General features: G+C 39.0%; 1 protein-coding gene across 2 annotated transcripts; it reads right to left on the bottom strand.

Moving 5' to 3' along the window:
- Positions 1 to 213: 213 nt before the first annotated feature.
- GABPA (GA binding protein transcription factor subunit alpha) lies at positions 214 to 21754 on the bottom strand. 2 transcript variants are annotated; one of them, XM_089512156.1, is made up of 10 exons: positions 21557 to 21754; positions 16847 to 16947; positions 16395 to 16539; positions 14771 to 14855; positions 12191 to 12436; positions 9991 to 10185; positions 9368 to 9424; positions 8414 to 8554; positions 4081 to 4273; positions 214 to 1409 (listed from the first exon to the last, which is right to left on the bottom strand). In XM_089512156.1, exons 2-10 carry the CDS (start codon positions 16921 to 16923, stop codon positions 1181 to 1183), a joined length of 1368 nt encoding a protein of 455 aa, XP_089368282.1. In that variant the 5' UTR covers positions 16924 to 16947; positions 21557 to 21754; the 3' UTR covers positions 214 to 1180. The 2 variants fall into 2 exon arrangements, with proteins under 2 accessions (XP_089368282.1, XP_089368281.1); XM_089512155.1 differs by lacking the exon at positions 21557 to 21754 and having other exon boundaries at positions 16847 to 17541.
- Between the last annotated feature and the right edge of the window lie 59 nt (positions 21755 to 21813).

Consider the following 21813-nt stretch of genomic DNA (forward strand, 5'->3'; position numbering starts at 1 on the left):
AAAAGCCCATCATGTTTTTTCAGGTTTTATATGGTGCCTAAAAGCCCATAATGAATATGCAGGAATAAACAAAGCATTAGTATCACTGTCTCTGTATATAAACTGTATCTTACATCTTAAAATATTATCAAATCACTGAACTACATTGTTTAGTCTGTATAATAACACACCCTTTTATTTCCAAAGCACCAAAACAACAGCTTGGAAACCAAGTAATTTAAAGAAAGAAACCGCATTTTTATTTTAATACGGTGGTCTATATAACATAAGGAAGTGAAACTTCCATTTCTTACCATTTTAGCTGCAGATTATGTTTTGCTTCTAAATACAAGAAAGGACTTCTATCTGTGATTAACATAAGTCTTCCATTCAAAGTCAGCTACAGTGCAAGTATATGCAGAATCAGCTGATATACTCTGCAGTGTAAATTGAAACAAAACAAACCTATTCTTTGGATGAGAGATAGCATCTCCTAACAGGGAAAAATATTGCCAGACATTAAACTTAGCAAGGTCTCTCAAGGTAATTAAGCACTTTCCCACAAATATGCATCTTATCTACATTTTATATCAAAATAGTCATAATTAGTTTTTGACCTTGTTGGACTAAAACTTGGATATCTTTCTTCAGCAGCAGTCTTCAGTTCTGCTAATATTACACTTCTTTTGCTAGTGAACAGAGAAATTACCTGAGGACCCTGGTACTTCTCAGAGTTTCTCACAGCTCTCCATTTTTATATAATAATGAGCATGACTAGTAGAAACTGCTCTATCACTGTAAATATATTACATTACATCTGGTAGCTGAAGAACAGATGCACAAAGAACTAAATTCAAAATATTGACTGCTTTATGTTTTGTAAATTCTTCAGTTTCATAAAATGCTGGGAAAAACAACAGTAGGGCATAGCATAGCACCAACAAATTTTTGGGGTTTCTTACCAAATCCAGACTGTCATTAACAAATGCCTTCATGTAAAACAATCTGCAGAGTGCCATCAGCATACATGAAATCATATACCTTTAAGTAAAAAGGGTCAAAATTTATGGAAGTCTCAATTCTCTGTAGAAAAACCATGCATATTGAACTGCCAAGGAATAAAAGAAGCTCCCATTTTAAGACCAGAAACTGGTCAGTTTACAACAAAGGCCTCACACGTCCAAGCTTTTGGTCCAAGTCCTTAGTTATCTTTTTCTGTTTGTAGAGATGCTGTAGCTAATGCAACTGCTGTGACTGGTTGTGCAATGCCATGAAGTTGCATCTTTGCCAGTTTCTTTTGTTCACACTCTGTAACCAGCCGATTCAGTTCTGCTGCACTGTACCCAATGAGAGTCTTCAAGTCACAGACAAACTTGTACACAAACCTCTTGCCTTGTACTTTGCAGATCATGTCCCCATCATAGTAATACCTTCATTGAGAAATAAAAAGAAACAAAAAGTTTTTGAAAAGTAACTGAATCTGTCTGACACAGAAGAACAGTATGTTATGAACAAATTCAGTGTTGGAGGTTTGGTCAAAGTCCTCCCTCTAACAACCAGTGACTTGCTAGCAATGATGGCAAACGTTTTAGAGATTGAGTGCCCAAACTGCAACCCAAAACCCACTTATTTATCGCAAAGTGCCATGTCCCTCTGGCTTTCTAGTAACAAACTCTGGTGAACTCTGTGCTGAGGTGATAGCGCGTGTGCCCACAGAGAGGGCTCTCAGTGCCACTTCTGGCACTCGTGCCATAGGTTCGCCACCACTTTTATAGAGCAATTCAATACACATCAGTATATGAAATCTATTGAACTCTGTCAAATAAATGCAGATGCTACCTCAGGCCCTCTTTACGTAGGAACTGTTTCTTATGGTAAATTTAAGCCTTTAATTTTAAGGCCTTGTTCTTAATTTGGAAGGAATATGTCTACCTTGGGGGAAGGCAGGGTTCAGCTCCATACCTAGGCAAGCAGAAGGGTTTATTATTATTATTACTGGAAGGAAAACAATAGTCTGTCCAGGTGAGCCTTCAAAGATGTGGAGCTCTGCATACCTGTTTGTCAATTCCAACTTAAACAGGAAAAAAGAGCTAAATTATTAAGATATATCACAAAACCTTTCTCCCTGAACATGTTAAATTTTTCATGAAAATATGCATGAAAATATTAAGCTTAGAACACTTACATCTTTGGATTTCAATTCTAAAAGTCATGCTGGTTCAAAGATTCTGGAAGCTGCAGTGAAAAAATTAATGCTTCCAAGCTCTGCTGCTCTGAAGGTTTCAGCTCAACTTGAATGTTAGACTAAAGTATCAGATTCAAAATCTTTAGACATCAGCATGAATAAACATTCAGAAGATAGGCAGCATTTGTCAGCCAGTCCTGGACGGGGTCACACTTCCCGTAAGGGACAAAGTTCGCAGTTTGGGAGTACTCCTGGACTCGTCTCTACAGTTGTCATCTCAAGTGGAGGTGACGGCCAGGAGTGCTTGCTATCAACTTTGGTTGATACGCCAACTGTGTCCCTACCTGGACTGAAGATACCCTGAAGCAGTGGTACATGCACTGGTAATCTCTTGTCTTGATTTCTGTAATGCGCTCTACATGGGGCTACCCTTGTGGCAGGTTCGGAAGCTTCAACTGGTTCAAAATATGGCAGCCAGGTTGGTCATCGGTTCATCTAGGTCTGACCACATAACATCTGTTTTAAAATCCCTTCACTGGCTGCCGATTAGCTTCCGGGTACAGTACAAGATGTTTGTTATTACCTTTAAAGCCCTACATGGCTTGGGCCCAAGGTACAGGAACGCCTCTCCCTACACAATCCGCCCTGCACTCTCAGAACATCTGGGAAGAGCTTACTAGAAAATCAAAAAACTAGATTTAACAACAACTTCCCAAAGAGGCTTTAGTGTCGCCGCTCCAAAACTATGGAAGAGCCTACCGGAAGAGATCTGTCTAATTACCACCCTTGATGCCTTCAAGAAGGGCAATCATGACAGATCTCTTCCAGCGGGCCTATCCATCCGACGCTGTATAGGAAATTTGTTATAATAAAGCTCCACTCCTATGATTATTACTCTGCCATAATTTTATTGTTGTTGTTATTGTATTAATTTTATTTAAGGTATTAGTATTGACTGTAATTTTCTATTTTTATCTTTGTATGCATTTTATTGGTTGTGATCCCACCTTGATCTGCAGGGAGAGGTGGGAAATATAAGTAAACTATATATATATATATATATATATATAGAGAGAGAGAGAGAGAGAGAGAGAGAGGGGGGGGAGGGAGGGAGGGAGGAGGAGGAGGAGGAGAAGAAGAAGAAGAAGTGGTAGTTTCCTGATACCCAGCCTCAATAAACTGACTAGCAGTTTCACAAAAATTTGGGTGTCAAGTACATTTTACTTTTAAATGGTTTTCATATATTACAGCTAGTTTTACTTTCAGAGTGAATTTATTTAAGGTAACAGCCCTTAACTGACTGTACACATTTAGAAGAGGATACTGAATCCAGGTAACCAGAATTATACTATCTCTGCATAAAGACTGTGCATTAACTACAACATTTTGGAGGATGAGCTATGAGAGAGATAGCAATGTAACTGTTGCTAGAACAAGATGCTGGTCTAGATGAAAACTGATCTGATCCACCACAAACAACTCTTGTACTGTCATCTGAGAGTAGTCATCACAACAAGAGAGCGAGAGAGGAAACAAGTTGAGATAAATGGGAAAGAGGGCCATTCCATTAGCTCTGCCAGGAGACTAATGAAGCCAAGCCCTCCCTCCAGACCATCTGCCTTGGCCCAGGCCTTGGAGGTAGAGAGGAACTGCTGGACCTCTTACCCTTTCCCTCCACCACTCCCTTCTCTTTCTGTGTCATGTCTTTTTAGATTGTAAGCCCAAGGGCAGGGAACCGTCTAACTAAAAAGATTGTATGTACAGCACTGTGTAAATTTATAGTGCTTCATAAATAAAGGTTAATAATAATAATAATAATTGGGCTCTTCCCCCTAAACTCTTCCCTAAATAACTAAATATTTTTACAATAAATAAATCTTTGTTTAAACAAAAATAACAATGTGCTCTTGACTTACCGTAAAGCACGACTGAGTTTCTCATAGTTCATAGTGGGCTTATTTTTTCGTTGACCCCATTTCTGTGCAACCAGCTCTGGTTGATTTAGTTTGAATTCCCCTTCGTCACCAACCCATGAAATGCAATCCCGAGCATCTTTATCAGTCAGAAGCTCAAGCAAGAACTGCCATAGCTGGATCTGACCATTATTTCCTATCGAGAAGGAAAAAAATAAGAAAAATATATCAAGAATTTCATCTAAGGATAAATTTAATAAACTGTAAAGAAAAATAAACAGGTAGCTGTGTACGTCTGTTACCACGCATACATAGAGAAAAACACACTTATTAGGACCAATTAAATGTCTAAAGTGAATAGGACTTTCAGTGATCTAAACTCTTCAGGTTAGATGTTACCTATAAAGTTTGCTAAATATGTGGTTAATATCTAGCTTGCTAAACATTTTCATTATTGCAGAAGGTAACTACCTTTTTAGTGACATTTTATTTAGTCCTAATAACATTAAACAGTTAATGTCAAAAAATTTGTCTGAAGCAGTCTGAAATCAGCAGTGCTAGTGTATCAATGAACTTTATCGCACAGGCCCTGGAACGGGCCTGTCACGTTCTAAAGGGGAACGTTATGGGGACGGGAGGCGGTAAAGAACGCTGTTTACTGCACAGCAAGAACGCTGTCACTGCCACTGCCACCGCCAATCATTCCCATCACATTCCAGATGCGTCCCAGAGGGGGTGATTTTCAGGAACGCTTCTCAAGCGTTCCTGAAAATCACCCCCTGGGGAACACATTCAGAACGCGATGGGAATGATCGGCGGCAGCGGCATTATTCTTGCTGTGCAGTAAACAGCGTTCTTTGCCACCTCCTGTCGCCATAGCATTCCCTTTTAGAACACGACAGGCCCGTTCCAGGGCCTGTGGGATAAAGTTCTAAGTCTGAAAATTGCATTTTAAAAATATAATTTAAAATATACTTTTTAAAACGTCTTCATTAAATTGGATTTGTTCTCTAGCAAGTAGTCAATGCAAACACTTTCCAAACTTAACTTTTAAATATGCAAATAGATCAGAAAACACGTAATTGAATCAGAGTTGTAAGAAACTGCAAGGACCATTTATTCCAAGCGTCTACCTTGTAGGAATATACTGTCCGTCCTTGGCTTACGTGGGGATCCGTTCTGGACCCCCCCTCCCCTGAGTAAGCCAAATACCGTGCATGGTCAAGCTCCATTCAAATGAATGGGGCTTGTGCATGCGATGGCGCAGTGGTGCGTGTGCACCACGGGCGTGCGCCCCATTCATCCAAATGGCACGTGCCGACCCTTGCGCCCTGCGCATATGACACGGGCACACTGCATAACTAAAGCACTCTTGAGATATGTTCATCCAACTTCTATTTAAAGACCTCCAAAGAAGGACCCCCAAGGCAGTCTATTCCATTGTTAAACCATTCATCCTATTGTTTAGGTGGGATATCTTTTTTTGATCATTTGACTCCAATTGTTCTCATTCAAGTCTCTGGGGAAGCAAAAACAAAAAACAAAGAAACAAACAAGCTTGTTTCACCTTCTGCATTACATCCCTTCAAATATTTGAATATAGCTGTCAAGAAGCTTCTCACCTCTTCTCCAAGCTAGAGATCCAACTCCCTAAGTTATTCCTCACAAGTCTTGTTTTCCAGACTTTTGAAAATCTTAAGCCACATTTCTCTGGATATGTTCCAGCTTGTCAATATCATTCTTAAACTGTGGTGCCCAGAATTGGACACAGTACTCCAGGAGACATCTGACAAAAACAAAATAGAATGGCTACCAGTGTTCTTCCCGATGTTTAAGTGGAATCTCTTCTCTTGTAATTTGGATCCACTGACTCATGTTCTAGTCTCTGGAGCAGTAGGAAACAAGCTTGCTCCATCCTCTACATGACATCTCTTTAGGTGCTTAAACATGATTACATCACCTCTCAATCTTTTCTAAGCCAGACATACCCATCTCATTAGGCCATTTCTCATAGGCCTTGGTTTCCAGATCTTTCACAAGTTTGATCACCCTCTTCTGAACATGTTCCAACCTGTGTTGCCCAGAACTGAGCATAGTATTCCATGCAAGATCCAAAGGATAACAACATGGTATCATTACATCCTTTGATCTGGACACTACACTCCCTCTGATGCAGCCCAGAATTACATTGGCATTGTATTGGTCACTGAATCACATTGTTGACTCACATTTAACTGTTGGTCTACTAAGACTCCTGGACCTTTTTCAATCTATCAAAGTAATTTTGAATTCTGTTCCTGTCTTCTGGGGTATTCACAACCCTGCAACCCTACTTGGTATGTTCTGCAGTTCTATTCCATCGTTTAAGACATTTATAAAGCTGTTAACACCGGGTCCAGGGCAAGACACTGAGGCAACCCACCAGTCACCTTTTTCAAGATGAAGAGGAACCATTGGTAAATACTCTCTTGGTTCACTTGGTCAACCAATTATGAATCCTCTTAACAGCAGCACTGATTAGCCCACAGCCCAACAGCTTGCCTGCTAGGTTACCATGGGGATCTTCTCAAAAGCTCTATTGATGTACAAAGCTTGTAACTTCATCAAAAAAGAAGGTAAGAGTTAGTTTGGCATGACTTCCTTTTGAGCAACCCATGTTGGCTCTTAGAATTCAGAGCATTTCTTTCTAGAATGCAGTGTGTGTGTGTGTGTGTGGAGAGAGAGAGACAGGGGCAACATTGGTCCTCCTCCATTCTGCTGGAACCTCTCCTCTATCCTGTAATTCTCAGAAATAATTAACAGTGGCTCAAAGATTACATCTGCAAGTTTTTTTAGTAATCTTGGGCTGCTGCAACACTGCAGAATTAATGCAGCTTGACACTGTTTTAAATGTCATGGTTCTATTGTATGAAATCTTGAGATTTGTAGTTTGCTGTGGCACCAGAACCCTATGATGGAGAAGTCAAAATATCTCACAAAATTGCAATTCTCAGAATTCCATAGTATTGAGCCATGACAGTTAAAGGAGTGTAAAACTGCATCAATTCTGTGGTGCAGCTGCAGCCTTGGATACAATTCATCCAAGCCCTGGAGACTTGAATTCACGGAGCGTAGTTAGATATTCCTTTACTACCTCTTTACCTATTTTGGGCTGCTATATTCTTACTGCATCTTTTGTTCTATTTTCAGCAGTTAGAACAGTTTTCCTTTTAGGAGAAAACTGAGGCAAAGAAGATAATGAACTGCTTGGCGCTTTCCATCTCCTATTAGCATTTTCATCATCTTCTCTACATTGTGGTCTCACCATTTCCATGTTCCTCCTCTTCCTCCAAGCACAGCCAACCCCTCCCCTTCATTATTTTTAGTCTCTCCAGGATGCCTGAGGCAATTCTGAACTTTCTCTTTTCTGATGTTCCCTCTACAAGTACTGGCTAGTTGTTTGTATTCCTCTTTGGGGATTTCCACCTTCCTCTAATTTAACCTCACCTGATCTGAAAATTCTTTGTATATCCACTCTGCTTTTAGACACCTTCCCACTTTTCTTCCTCATAGGAAAAGAAAGACTTGCAGTCAGATATAAACATGTTCTATTTGGAAGTCCAGTGGGACTTTTTTTGAGTAAATATGCTGAAGGTCACTGTCTGAACCCCTGAATTCACTTAGATACCCTTTTTATGTTCTGCAAAATAATTTATCTCAATCACAACATCCTTTTAGGGACCACAGCCAAGACTGCAGACTGAAACAGCTTTACTGTATGCCATCGCTTCCTGGTTATTTATTTGTCATAGGTTCTCTGAGCGCAGCTTCCACTTCACTTTCTAAAATTGGAAGTTCCTCTTCAGATAGTTTTTTCTCAAATGAATCTGTTATCCTTTCATCTCTTTTATATAGTTTTACTGTGAGTTGTTTCCATCATATGGTCATGTAATATGTTCCCCAGCTGGTTGCAGAGCATTCCCACTCTTCATTTAAATTTTCCTTTGATTTCTCAGATCCTGTAGAAGAGGTCTCTTTTTCTTCATTTTGTTGTCACCTTCTATTTATCTGCTTTGATTATTGTAGTAATTCTTCTGCTTCATGAACACAATTTATTGAACAGTTGCATTCAGGATTCATACTCTATTTCTGTCACCATTTACTTTTGCTTCTTGTAACTGGATAGCATATACTCTTCAAGTACAACTTCATCATGTCTTATGTGAAAAGGAAACATGGACACTATCCAAATAAAATTGACATTTGTCTTAACTTTGGGACCCTATCAATTTTACAATTAGTCCTAAAGATAAATGTGAGTATATTTATAGACTTTTGGTTTTTGAAAAAAAAATACCTGTTCGGTTACCAGGTGAACTTCTATCTTCTCCTGAAATCCTTGGTGCTCTCTGCACTTTTGCTGCCTTTGCATTACTATTTATGACTTTAATGGTAGTTGGAGTAGAAGGCTGTACAGAAGCTGGTATAATCTGCACAGCTACAGAGAAAAAAACATTAGACAATAAAATTACAAATATGTGGCAGAAGCACATGAACAAATTGCAATTCCAGTATAAAGCAGATGCGCCTTCCAAGATATTAAAAATTTCTGACATGAATCTATTATGGTTTCCTACTTCAAACCTAGGTAATTGTCATAACCTACACATTGGGGTTTGGTTCTGGAGCCCCCTACAGATGGTAAAAACACAGATAGTCATGTGCCATATTACTCAGCAGGTGGTGATGTGCATGTGTCTGTGTCAGTGCATCTGCGTGCACACACCTCCACTGAATAATATGGGGCATGAGAAGCTGCACATGCTCCAGTCTGCCGATTGTTAGCCTGCTGCTGGAGCAGATCCACTATATTATTATATGATGTTGGTGCATCTGAATTATGGGCACTGTTTCTTAAACTTTAGCAATGTGTACATATTATACAACTGAACTTAAAAATGAATGAAAGTAGAGGTCAAATGTAGTGTTATCCAGTTCTTGTGAACCCAGAAACCAATGTTATGATTTTTTAAAAATGTGTCAGACATAGATTTTCAAACAACTAGTCAGAGATGGGCAAAACGTAACCTGTAGGCTGCATGTATATCCCAGAACCTGCACTTGAAGCACTCATAGAAAAAAAAGGTTTTCCTTCCAAAGTGCCTGGCAGAAGGACCGGTATAAGTACAGAAAGCATGTATTTTTTTTTTTTAAAAAAACTAGTTAATTATGGAATCATAATTTCTATCAAAGTTTAAAATAGCTTGAAAACATGTTTTCTTAGTTTTAAAAATATGAAAGGACAACTTACGTTGATCAATAGTAACTGTTGCTATTTCTCCAGAGTGTTCCTGACTAGCCAACACATCTGCAAGATTACAAGAAAAATAACACTTTTAAAAAATAAATGCCATGACCACACTATAGTGACATTTTTATTGAAAATATGAGATAAGAATGAACAAACCAAACTGTCAAATTTTAAAATAATATTAACACTAGAAACACAGAAGTATAAATGCCATGCAAGAGGTGTTGCAGGAGGAGTGGAGAATGATTTTGAACTACAGTGGACCCTTGTTATACGCTGGGGTTTGGTTCCAAGATGCCCCATGGATAACAAAATCAGTGTATGCTCAAGTCCCATTAAATATAATAACATAGCAAAATGGTGTCCCTTATAAAAAATAGAAAATCAAGGTTTGATATTTGAAATTTATACTTTTTTGGAACATTTTCAAACTGTGGATGCTTAAATCAGTGTATAAAAATCTGTGTATAAGAAGGGTCGACTGTACATACATGGTCTCAAATTGGTAGTAGCATTTAAGACATATTCAGTACCTGCATAAATTGCTTTATAACTAGGACTGACACGATACAAATACTTTTTATTTCAAAAATTATCAATATATTTGCTGAAAAAATATATACATTTTCGAAGAAGTTCAAGGTGGCTCCAAAGGATTTCTCCCCGAGGGACCCTCTGAAAGAAGTCCTCTTGACTGAGGCTGCACAATTCTCTCCCAGGAATACTAAGAGTATTGAGGTCTATGTCAGTCATGCTGAATTCCTTCATCACCCATACTACCCAGTGTAGTACCTGGTCAGTTGACCACTGTACTGGGTCTAAGAAAGAAAAGAAATAGTTGAAGAATTTTTTTCAATGTTTCAGCAAAGATTCATTTTTATAGTAATAAAAAACATCATAACAACCCCAAAGAAAGCAATTTCATGTAGTTCAAACATATAAGTAAACAAAATGATGTCTGGTACATAATCTATTATAATGATGAAAAAACATATTTTCTAATTTCTTTCATTTTTACCCATAGCTTTAGAAATCATGTTAGCAAGTTGTTTTGTCAGGATTAACTGTCTTAAAAGATACTTGATGAAATCCAACAATATTCACCCACTAGGAGAGAATCACCATCCACTTATGCAGCCCCCTTGAACATGCTCCAAAGGGAGCAAGTTTCAGAGAGGCATAGTGGGCTGCAAGGGGACTGAATGGAATAGAAACTTCTGTGGTGAAAGTACAATTCAAATTATGAAACAATGGAGCTAATCTGCAGAAGTTAATTACTTTTATATAGTCACTTCTCCAAGACCTACAGTCAAAATATTGATTAAGCTGACCAATTTATGAAACAGCATTATATCAGCCATATTCAGGCATTATAACAAATCTTAATTTGTTGTAATGAGAATAAATCTATGCTTCTGAAGGTCTTCTCCCCCTACCATGCAAATTAGAAAGGAATTTAAGCTTCCTGTGTAATTTTGAACAAAGCTGTTTCCTTTAACTATGAATATGGGAAAACATATGGGAAAACATATTGAGACACTGCTAAGTCAGCACACTTGGATCTGAAGTCACCATCTGATTCTGGTTTGTCTGAATCCATTGTGGATCAAGCAAACCAAATTCAGACACAAGGAGAAATTGCAGCTTTCTCAAAAATTTGACCAGAGGTATAAACATACACCACTAGGGTGTGAATGAGAGGACACTTGGTAGAAGGGTCATGCCTGCATCCACTTCATGACATTGCCTGTTCCCACACTGCATACAATAAAGCAGTTTGACACCACCTTGGGCTGGAACAGATGGTCCTTTAAAGCCACTGTCTGGGTGGCTTGGGAATGCAGAGTTTATATGCCACACACTCCCATGCCACCCTGAAGCCGCTCGGAAGTCAGGCAGCTACACCAACACCACTAGAGCAGCTTGAAGTCGCCATGGGGCCACAGCAAGGTGGGAAAAGCTGCCTTTTCCATAGTCAAAAAACGAGTTGATTTTTGCCGCTCCTTTTTCAGCTGGCTTCAAAATGATTGGGATTGCAGCATGTATTCACCGTGGCCCAACTCCATCTTTAGACAGCTTCTAGCTGTCTGTTTTGCCCCTTTGACTGTCATGACTCAATGCTATGGAACTCTTGGATTTTTAGTATGGTAGGGCAACCAGACCTCTGACAGAGAATGCAAAATATATCATAAAAATAAAAATCCCAAAATGTCATAGCATTCAGTCATGGCAGTTAAAGTGGTGATTTATTTCTGCAGTGTGACAGCAGCCATTCACTCATGATTTATAACAGAATCTGGGACCTTCTGTATGTAAAATATTTATTCTCTCTTATACTAACAAGTAGTAATTTTTATGAATTAATATCTGATATTTGATAGAGAAGCTAACAAATGTGGAGTGTTTGGTATCTAGCCATGAATTAGCAAGACCCTGAATATGACTAAAAAGATATCCAAAACTCTTATGTAATGAAACCCAATACTTCAATAATGAAACGTTTTTTTCTGAAAATCTGCTACTCTATTGTAATTGGACAGTTTGAAAATAATCAGATTGAAATCAATCTCTGCTCCGCATGGCGCCACATTCAAATGCACCGAAGTCTATCAAAAGTAAGTATAAACTTCAATACTGATGGCTTTGCATCTTTCACTTATGAGGCATCAATGCTGAACTCATACAGTTAGATATTCACAGCTGAACCTGAATGCATATTGTACTTAACCGTCATCCTTTTTGTGATAATAACCACAAAATCTAAAGGTTAAACAGATATTTGTATAGTTGGATACACACGTGAAACTATACACAGTTTCTTACCATATGGTATTCCTAAGCGTTCCTGTTCTTTACGATAGCCTTCTAATGCTGCTGCCCACCGAGTTACTTGTTCAGATGTTTCATCAGATATGGTGGTTATATGTTTTGTCCCATCTAGTGTTATCACTTGAGTTTCTTCAACAAGATGTTCCTCGCTCTCAGTATGGTGGGCATCAGGGTCAATCACTACCTCAACTGTTTCTACTGGCTTTACGATTTCGAGAATGTTTAACTTTGGTTCTATTCCTGTACAGAGAAAGTGAAAATAAATGAACAATTTAAAAACAATTACTAATTTATAGAGACCAAACCACCCTTCAGTAGTTCCCTCCTAATCTGTTCACACAATCTCATAATGAAAACCTGACTACACAATTCAGAGAAAAATCATTAATCTGTTATCCTGAACACTCATTAAGATGTTTTGTTTCTTTAGACACTAGGTAGCAACTCATTTTATTTCAGAGTCCTCTTCAAAATTTTGCTCACTTTCCTGAATTCATGGGATTGTCATTGGCCCCAGCAGCTGTCTGAAATGTTTACGAAAACTTTTAAACAACTCTGAACCAGTTGATATTCCATATATTCTTCAGCAGTAAAAGCACCATTGGACCACAGGTGTAAATTTCACTCTACAAATTTAATGTGCATACAATAAACAAATTTATATTATGTGAATTGGCAAATATTTTCTAACCCTCAAGAGAATTCCAATATATTGCAGAGCATCCCCATACCCAAGAGTTTGTGAAAGAAGAATAAAGTGTGTTCTCTGCAAGGAGGCAAAGTAAAAGCAAACAAAACAAACTAACAACCCAAGCATATATTTTGTATATGGTGGAATATTTCCTGAATGCAATGAATTTAAGTGTGCATCACTGCAAGAAATTCCAATTTCCATGGAATGAGGCCAATGTCCCCAGAAAGCTAAAGTGCCTCACATCTGTTTCACTGTATTATGGTCTGCTGACAAACAGCACAGGATTTTTTTTCAATACTAGAATACCCCAGGGATAAAAAATGCAATAGATTTTTTGGGAAACCTTTTGATTCAGTGTCTGAAATTTAGGGACACTGATTGATCCAGTACAGGGAAAGATTCTGTAAATAATGTGATTTTTAAGTGTCTCAGAAAAGACCTTTATAAATTTTGAATTCGAAGTTCACCAATACTGACTCTACCTGACTGTCTACATTAAAAACCATCAACAAGCTTTGGCTTCAAGATTTAAATTTTTCTCATACAATTATGTATAAAAATGACATGAGATCTAAGTCTACAGTTGACTACAAAACATTTCAAAATGCTAAATGAAATTCAAATTACCAAACGTATCATTTGAGCCCTCACTTATATGTATAACCATGATGTTTCCATTGCACTGTAGAAGTACAGTGGGCTCTTTCCTTATGCGGGGGAAAAAGCGCATGTGATATGGCGTGGTGCACACACCACTGTTTTTACCATGCCACGGCTTCAGCATAAGCTGAACGCCGTGTATGGTGCGGGCGCATGCATAATTTCCTGTTATATTATCAGTTTGTAATGAAATCCATAATACCAATACTACAATTAAAATTTTAAAATATTTCAACACATGACACCATGTTTAGAGGAAGCATGGAGCCAGTGGTCTGAGTGTTGGGACTATGACTATGGCACAAAACAAAGAGCTGGAAAGCACATATTCACAGCAGAAGAGATAAAGGAAACGAAGTCCCACGTGACATAATTTTTGGGTACTGGAGGTGATAAATAATAAAAATGAGAATTGTTTTTAAAAAGAAAGAGGAAAAGTAGATTTTTAAACTTAAAACTTTAGCACCAGAGGGTTTGAATGAAGATTTGGAAATACAATCTCTTATATAAAAATTTGCAATAAATGGCTAAAAAGAATTTTCAATATTGTATCAGCTAGATAGGACAGAACTGAGTAACTTTATGGACAGATTGCATCATGTATCTTCTCATTGGTTCTCTTCGATGATGTTACTTCCAAAATCCATAAATATGAACTCATTGGTAGTCCTAGTCCCTTCTTTCTAATACTCATCGAGTGTTCACTTTGTTGAGAGTGCAGACTGAAACGCTTGAAATCTCTGGTAATAAATACGTATATGATAATATTGATAATAGATATTTGATTTTTAAGAAATTATGTTTTTAGAGATGATTTATGTGTTGTCCCAAGACCACAACTATAATAAATGTACTTTTATTCATTTTACAATAGCCCCTGAAGAAGGACAATTTGTGACAAGGTCAAAACGTGTTGGGCTTTTTAAGATAATAAAGTTTGTGGACCATCAACAGCACGTGGAACTTCATTTCCTTTATCTCTTCCACTATGACTCTGGAGACCAGAGTTTGACTCCCAGCTTTGTCATGTAAACCCACTGAGTGACCGTAGACAATCACCCTCTCTCAGCCTCAGGGGAAGGGAATGGCAAACTTCCTCTGAACAAATCTTGCCAAGAAAACCCCATGATAGGGTTCACCACAGGGTCACCATAAGTGCGAAATGATTTGAAGGCACACAATAACAACAACATTAAGTATCTAAAGAACTGGTTTGTTACCTTGCCTCGATATTACTTGGACACTAAGCTGCACTGTTCCATCTGTTTTCACACCTTGATCAAAGAGACTGCGATCTGGATCCAGCTTGATAATAAAGAACAAATTAAGAAATTGTTAAGTCTGTTTGTGCTAAATACTGATACTGGCAATCTTTTTGTTTGTTTCTTTAAAGAGGATTCTCATTTTTAAAAGCAATACTTTTATTTCACATTAAACATTCTACACAATTACATTTTGTGATCAATGCAGAGTAAAGAATGATGATTCTGGCAGAACAAGTGAGATCTAGCAAAGGCATCTCCCTGGATCCTCATCAATGATGTACCATATACTTGTATTATTTATTTATTCATTTATATTCTGCCTTTTTCTTGGAACTGTGACTCAAGGCAGTTTATAGCAATCAAAACAAATACAAATAGAAATTCAAAGATGGAAATATACCAATCCCCCAAAATTACTCAAACATAAATAAAATATCTATAGAATCAAAGCCATTTAAATGATATATATTAAGTTTTCATCTGTCTGTGGATACAATGGTTCTCAACCTTTGGGCCTCCAGATGTTTTGATCCCAGTCAGTATGATCATTGTTCAGGAATTCTGAGAGTTGAACTCTCAAAGATCTAGAGGACCAAAGGTTAAGAACCACTGCCGTAGGACAGAAAGGAGTACGGTATGTGATTCTGACCTCCTTAGGAAGTGAGTTAAAACAACTCTGAGAATAAGCTCCCACGTTCCAACAAGATGTGCTTATGAGGATGGTGGGACAGAGAAAATGGCCAGTAGTTCAACTGTAGTTAATATAAGCATTCTGGTCTGTCAAAATAGCAGCAGATCATGATTTCGTGACTGCATCTTTTGGATTTGAAGATCTGCCAAAATAATTATGACCTTTGCTAGTACCTTTGGTCTGCTAGGCAGCTCTGTAGACATACCGTAAGATGTGACTAATATGTTTTCAGTCTGCTCTTTCTCTTCTGAATCGCTTGTATGCATAGTAGTTTGATATCAAAGAGTTGTGATTGGGTATAATCCATGAAATGTGATCTGGACTTTTAAAAACACCCTCATAGAAAAGACATCTTTATTGAAAGCCAAGTAGAAGTTATGTATTATGTCCTGAGATATGATGTATTTCAACAGAAAGAACTTTGCCTTTCTTCTCTTAGCATTTATAACTTGAGGTAAACTGACCTATCTGTTATAATATTTTCTAATATTATTTTCTAATATTGGCATGTCTGAATTTAAATTGTGTGTTCCAAAACAAACCATATCTTGAATACACTTATTTTATTTTCCCTAAGTTACTCAAAAACTCTGGTTTGCAATAAAGGCTCTTTTTGGGTAAAAACATCTGATATATATAATAAATTAAACATGATGTTCAAAAACCCTGTTGAGTAAGGAAGTTTCACATCAGGATATGTCAAATTCAGTCTTAACTGAAGTGTATACCCTTCTAGATAGAGTAATATGTTATGAAATCAGTAATGATAAATATATGCAAAATTAGTATCTTGGAAAATAAAATAAGATGCAAAAGATCAAAGAAACTTACCCAGTATAGCCACCTCTCTATAAAAAAACCTTTAAATAAAAAAAGGTTTTGCTTTACCTGTATATCTTGCAGACAGATTTCATGTGCTTCCAAAGAACACTGAAGTCTTGGTTCCAGCAGTTTCTTAAGATTTCCAACTGGCTCATTGATATCAATTGCCTGACTCACAAATTCTGCAGTGGTATATGTCTGCTCAACAATGCTGAAATAAAAGAGTTTTCCACTGCATTTATTAAAAAGTATCATGTTAATGTTTTAGTTTTAAACATTTCTGGACTAGTGTCTACATGATGTACCTCATTTTAACAGGTTTTAAAACAGTTTTTTTAAAAAAAGTTTGTAGACTCTAATGTGAGTGAACCCACCTGAACCCTTCTAGAAAAATAAAGGATAAATTCATCACCTGACTATCAAAAATCCAGCTCCCTCTAGTCCTTCTAAGCTAAAACAACGTCAGTTCAGAATGGTTTTTCCTCTGCAAACTTGTATTTTAAAACCTTTTTATATACCTTTCTTCAGTGCACTCTTGTTTCTCAGTTCCATCAATTTCTATTTCTATTAGCTCTTCTGCTTCTCTTTTAGTCATGTCTGAAATATTTCAAGAGGTAGCCTGAAAAATAATAAGCAACACATGATTTATCCACACATTATATGCAAAACAAAACTGTTGGTTCATGTCTTCTGTAGTTGGAAGCAAGAGCATAGCTCTTATCACATTCTCATGTGATCGTTTTAGGGCACAAATGTTGGCATGCTCACTTGGACTTCAGTGAGATGATGGGACTCTACAACTAAATAATAATACAATAAGGGTGCTAGTTCCACTTAAAACTTTTTGACCAGATAAACAGAGACAATATTAAGCAGCACTTTCTTTTATAAACACCCTAGCAGAGGAAACAGTCTTTTCACATTTGCAGATTTTTCTGCAATTTGCTGCCAATTTCAACCACTGGCTAGTCATTCTTTGCATCATATTTACTTTGCTCTCATCTTTCAAACATTTCTGCATTGATTTCAATTGTAGGACAACATACAGTGCATGAATTATGACTATAATTTATAGAAATCAGCTTCAAGCAGTTTATCTGTCAAAAGTATCTGTCAAAAGATGCACCATTAACCATCATCTTCAGAGCTGTGTAAAGTTGAAGGCTTTCATGGCTGGCATCCATAGTTTTTTGTGGGTTTTTCAGGCTATGTAGCCATGTTCTAGCAGAGTTGCTTTCTGACGTTTCGCCAGCATCTCTGGCTGGCATCTTCAGAGAATTCAGGCAAAGCATTCTTTGAAGATGCCAGCCACAGATGTTGGTGAAACGTCAGAAAGAAACTCTGCTAGAACATGGCCACATAGCCCGAAAAACCCACAAAAAACTATCTTCAGAGCTGTTACACTACCTTCTACACCGAATTATCATGTTTTGTCAAAGTTTGTTTATTTCCAATATAATCAAAAATTGATCTTTCAAGAATTTTGAGTTCATCAAATAATAATAACTTAATCAGTCTGCAAAGCAGAGGGAGAGGAACATAGAAATCTCAATTATATGAGTCAAATCACTGGTTCATTAACTTAGCACTGGCAGCAACTTGCCAGGAATTCAACTAGAACTCCTTCATAGTTCTCTCTTAAGATCCCCACTAGTCTCCTATCTCCATAAGGCCCAATTCTACTTTGGTTCCAAAATCATATGAGATTAGGTGTATTAAGGTTGTATTCTGATTCAAGTAGAAAAGAAACAAGTGGTTCATGAATCTTTGAGCCATCATCCCCAAGGTTGTCTGGTACCCAACCTCCAGATCATTTCCATCACTCCAGAGGACCTCAGCAGCTGGCTTGGGACTAGAAGTAAAGAGACACCGAAGGAGAAGACAATAAAGTCTGTTCTATTGTTCTCAGAGGCCAACAACTGCCTTTGACTCTCCCAAAACCATCACCTTGTGGCCTGCTTATATTTTAAAAACAAAACAAAACAAAACATAAATCCTCTTAAATCCTTTAAAAAAAACCCCAACAACAGCATATTGATGGTTTTACATGGGCTGAAACTTCAACCTTCTGAGGTCTTGCTGGAATCTGTCTACTAACACTTCCACCACTGTAATAAGGCCCATGTGAGAGCAATGCTAGTCTACAGCAAATGGGTCTGCTGATGTATCTTGCAAGTGGCCAAATCTGTTGCTTCGTGTGAAAGGAACAAAGGGCCCCAGTCCAACCGGCAATAACAGTAGTAAGTGGATATGATAATTCTGCTTTGTCTGCTGAACCTTCAAGTTAATAGTACTTGAACTGGCTTCCCCCTCCTTTCTCTTTCACTTTGTGGGTCATATCTTGCAAACTTCTTCAGTAATAGCCTTGGGGACAGACACTATAATAATAATAATAATTATTATTATTATTATTTAAATTTCCCGCCTCTCCCTGAGGATCGAGGTGGGATTACAACAGATAAAATCGAACAATACAGTTACAAAATGTCAATAAAAGCACACAAAAATACATGCGAGGTCATTAAAATAGCCAAATCGTCATCTGTTTCTGTATTATTAAATCAAGTGTGGAGGATTCTTTAAGATTAGTTATAGAAGACAGATGGGTACCCCGCCAGAAGAGATCCGTCTATAACCCTGGGGACATACTAATTTGTGTAAAATACTCTGGGAAAAATTTCAGTTAGTTTTAAAGCTTTGTTGGAAAAAAAATCAAATAAAGATAAAAATGCTTTAAAAATATTTTGACCAGTTATTTAATTGTAACAAACTGTTACTGGATTTAAGCCAATTATTGCTGTCTGTCTTATTAAAAAACCAAGTGGCAAAAACTCTCATTAAGTAAGGATGGGGGAGCTAACACTCAAAACACAGATGTGCTTAAATTGAATAAACAATTTCTGCCTAGGTGTCTGAGTTGCTGTATTGGGCTCTTGCAATCTGAGCATTCATCTAGGTGTGCAAGTGGGTTATATTCTGCATTCATTAAGTTTTGATCCCTTATTAGACAACATAGTGATGTCTAATTGTGATTACAAGACACATCTCCCTGGAAGCTCCGTTATAACAGAAACTGTACAATTAGAATGACAAGAATGGCACAAGTGCAGTCAAACAAGTGCAGTGAAATAACTAGGCACACACTCAGTGTGTGCATAAGATGGCAAAATGTATTGTCCCAGGAATAAGATGAAACACCAGTACTGTGTACCTCTTATGAAAGGACAAATATCCTAGAAGGGCTCTAATCACTCATGCAACTTTTATGAAACTAATGATGATACATTGAGAGGTAGCCATGTTGCCCATATAGCAAAGTACAGTATCATCCCAAAATGCACAAAACAGACAAAAACATCACTTTTATGGATGTTGGATGATATTGTACTAGTAATGATAGCTACTGAAATTCACACAGGTGGGCATATGCTGTGTGTGCCTCCAAGTCCCCGGTGTCATATGGCTGCCGAATAGGGTTTCTTTAGGCAAGGAATACTCAGGTGGTGGTTTTGAGTTCCTTCCTCTGAAAATACAGCAGATCTATTAAATTATGAAATGATGTGTGTGTGCACCTTTAAGTAGCTTTTTCACAGGGTTTTCTTAGGCTGCACCCACAGCACAGAAATGCTAGCGTTCTGGGAATTGTAGTTTTGTGAGGTGTTTAGACTTCTGTCAGAGGGCAATAAACTATAATTCCCAGAATTCCACAGCACTGAGCCATGGCAGTTAAAGTGATGTCAAAACGGATTATTTCCAAAGTACGGATAGAGCCTTAGGCAAGGAATACTCAGAGGTGGTTTTGCCCATACTGCTTCAAATGTACTGTCATCTGTGGTCCCAGTGCTACTTGGGCATACGAGAAACTGGCCAAGTTAATTGGTTTCTGTTTCATGCCTTCAAGCAGCCCATCGACTTATGATGGGGACCCCATGAATCTCACAGGGTTTCCTTAGGCAGGAAATACTCAAGAGGTGGTTTTGCAAGCGCTGGTTAGTGTCCCGCCATGCTGTTGTCCCACTACTACACTTGTCCCTCCATATTCACTAGGGTTCGGAGGGGCACAAGACCCCCAGGACTATGGAAAAACTGCAAATAGCAAAAACACCATGTTTTTACCTGAGAGGACACCTCTCTAGGGATCTCTGGGTCCTCCAGGGCAACTCTATGGTCAATGCCCCACAGACCCTGAGCATAGGGCTGCCCTGGAGGAGCTACAAGGGCCTAGCAGAGTTCTCTCTAGGAACCTCTAGTCTGTCAGTGCGACTTTTAGTTTAAGTTGACCATAGAGTTGCCCTGGAGGAGGACCTAGATTTCCCTAGAGAGAATGTATTAACCAAATCGGTGAATAACCAAAGCTGCAAATATCAAAGCACCAAATACGGAGGGATGGCTGTATTTGTGCTTGCTAGAAAGTGGCCAAATTAACTGCTGATGGGCATTTGTTTGTGCTTCAAGGGGACCCTCGATTTATGCCTCATTCTTAGGCTCATGATTTATTATGAACTGATTTTAAAACTCTTTTAATTCTTTTCTAAGGGGGGGTTGTAATTTTGTGTATTGTAGGTGGGCCTCTCAGACTGCCTTGCTCCAGGAGAGCGGGAGACAAAGAAAACGCTGTTGTTGTTATGATTATTATTATTATTATTATTATTTGAGTGTGTATCTCTCTCTCTCTCTGCCTTGAAGGGCCCTCCTTGGATTCCCTCCACGGGGTTTTCTGAGGCAGGGATTACTCAAGAGGCGCTCCCTATCTGACATTCAAAGGCCCCCCTCCCAAGCCAACACAAAGCCCCGCGTGAGTGTGAGTGTGGATCTGCGTGTGTGGTTGTGGCTCCCGCCACTCGGGACTCCTGGATGGAAAGGGCTGGGGCCTGGCAAGGCCTGGCAGAAGGAGCTCCTTCGTGCCCTGACAGAGAAGGCGAGGCGGAGGAAGAAGCTGTGGCGGCCGGGGCTTCCCCTTCTTCTTCTTCTCCTTCTCCTTCCTCTTCCTCCTCGGCGCCTCCTTGTTGTTTGAACTCGGAACGGAAATGAGGCTGGCGCCGCGCGGGCCAGAAACGGAAACAAAACACAAGGAGCGAGGAAGAGGCGGCCGCGACCCCCCCCTTCCCACCCCCGGATACGCCGGCGCCAGCCTTCCTGCCTGCCTTCCTGCCTTCCTTCTCCCCAACGGTCCCCCTTCCGTCCTTCCTTCCTGCCTGCCTTCCGCGCGCGCGCCAACAAGGACTCACCGGCCGCCGCCGCCGCCGCCCTCAGCCTCCGTCACAGAAAGCCCCCGCCAGCCCCCTTCCCCTTCCCAGACGCTCTCCCCTCTGGCCCTTCTCTCCTCGCTCGCCCTCCGCGCTGCTCGGCGGCCCTGGGCTCCCAACTCGGGCGTCGAGGCCTTGCGCGCGGGGCCCTGGCGGGGGAACAAGCGCACACACCAGTCCCCCCCGGGCCGGGCTCGAAAACTACAGCTCCCAGCATCCCTTGCGAGTCGCCTCGCTCG

Source organism: Sceloporus occidentalis, unplaced genomic scaffold (assembly GCF_023333645.1).
Source record: "Sceloporus occidentalis isolate IW3139 unplaced genomic scaffold, rSceOcc1.0.p SCAF_2, whole genome shotgun sequence".
NCBI lineage: Eukaryota > Metazoa > Chordata > Lepidosauria > Squamata > Phrynosomatidae > Sceloporus > Sceloporus occidentalis.

Excerpts from the sequence above, each read along its gene's own strand:
- GABPA (XM_089512156.1), bottom strand. The coding sequence starts at position 16,923 with ATGACTAAAAGAGAAGCAGAAGAGCTAATAGAAATAGAAATTGATGGA. Across the intron at positions 14,856-16,394 it reads TCTGTCTGCAAGATATACAG|CTGGATCCAGATCGCAGTCT; the intron begins GTAAAGCAAAAC and ends TTTATTATCAAG. Across the intron at positions 9,425-9,990 it reads CCTTGAACTTCTTCGAAAAT|ATGTGTTGGCTAGTCAGGAA; the intron begins GTATATATTTTT and ends GTAATCTTGCAG.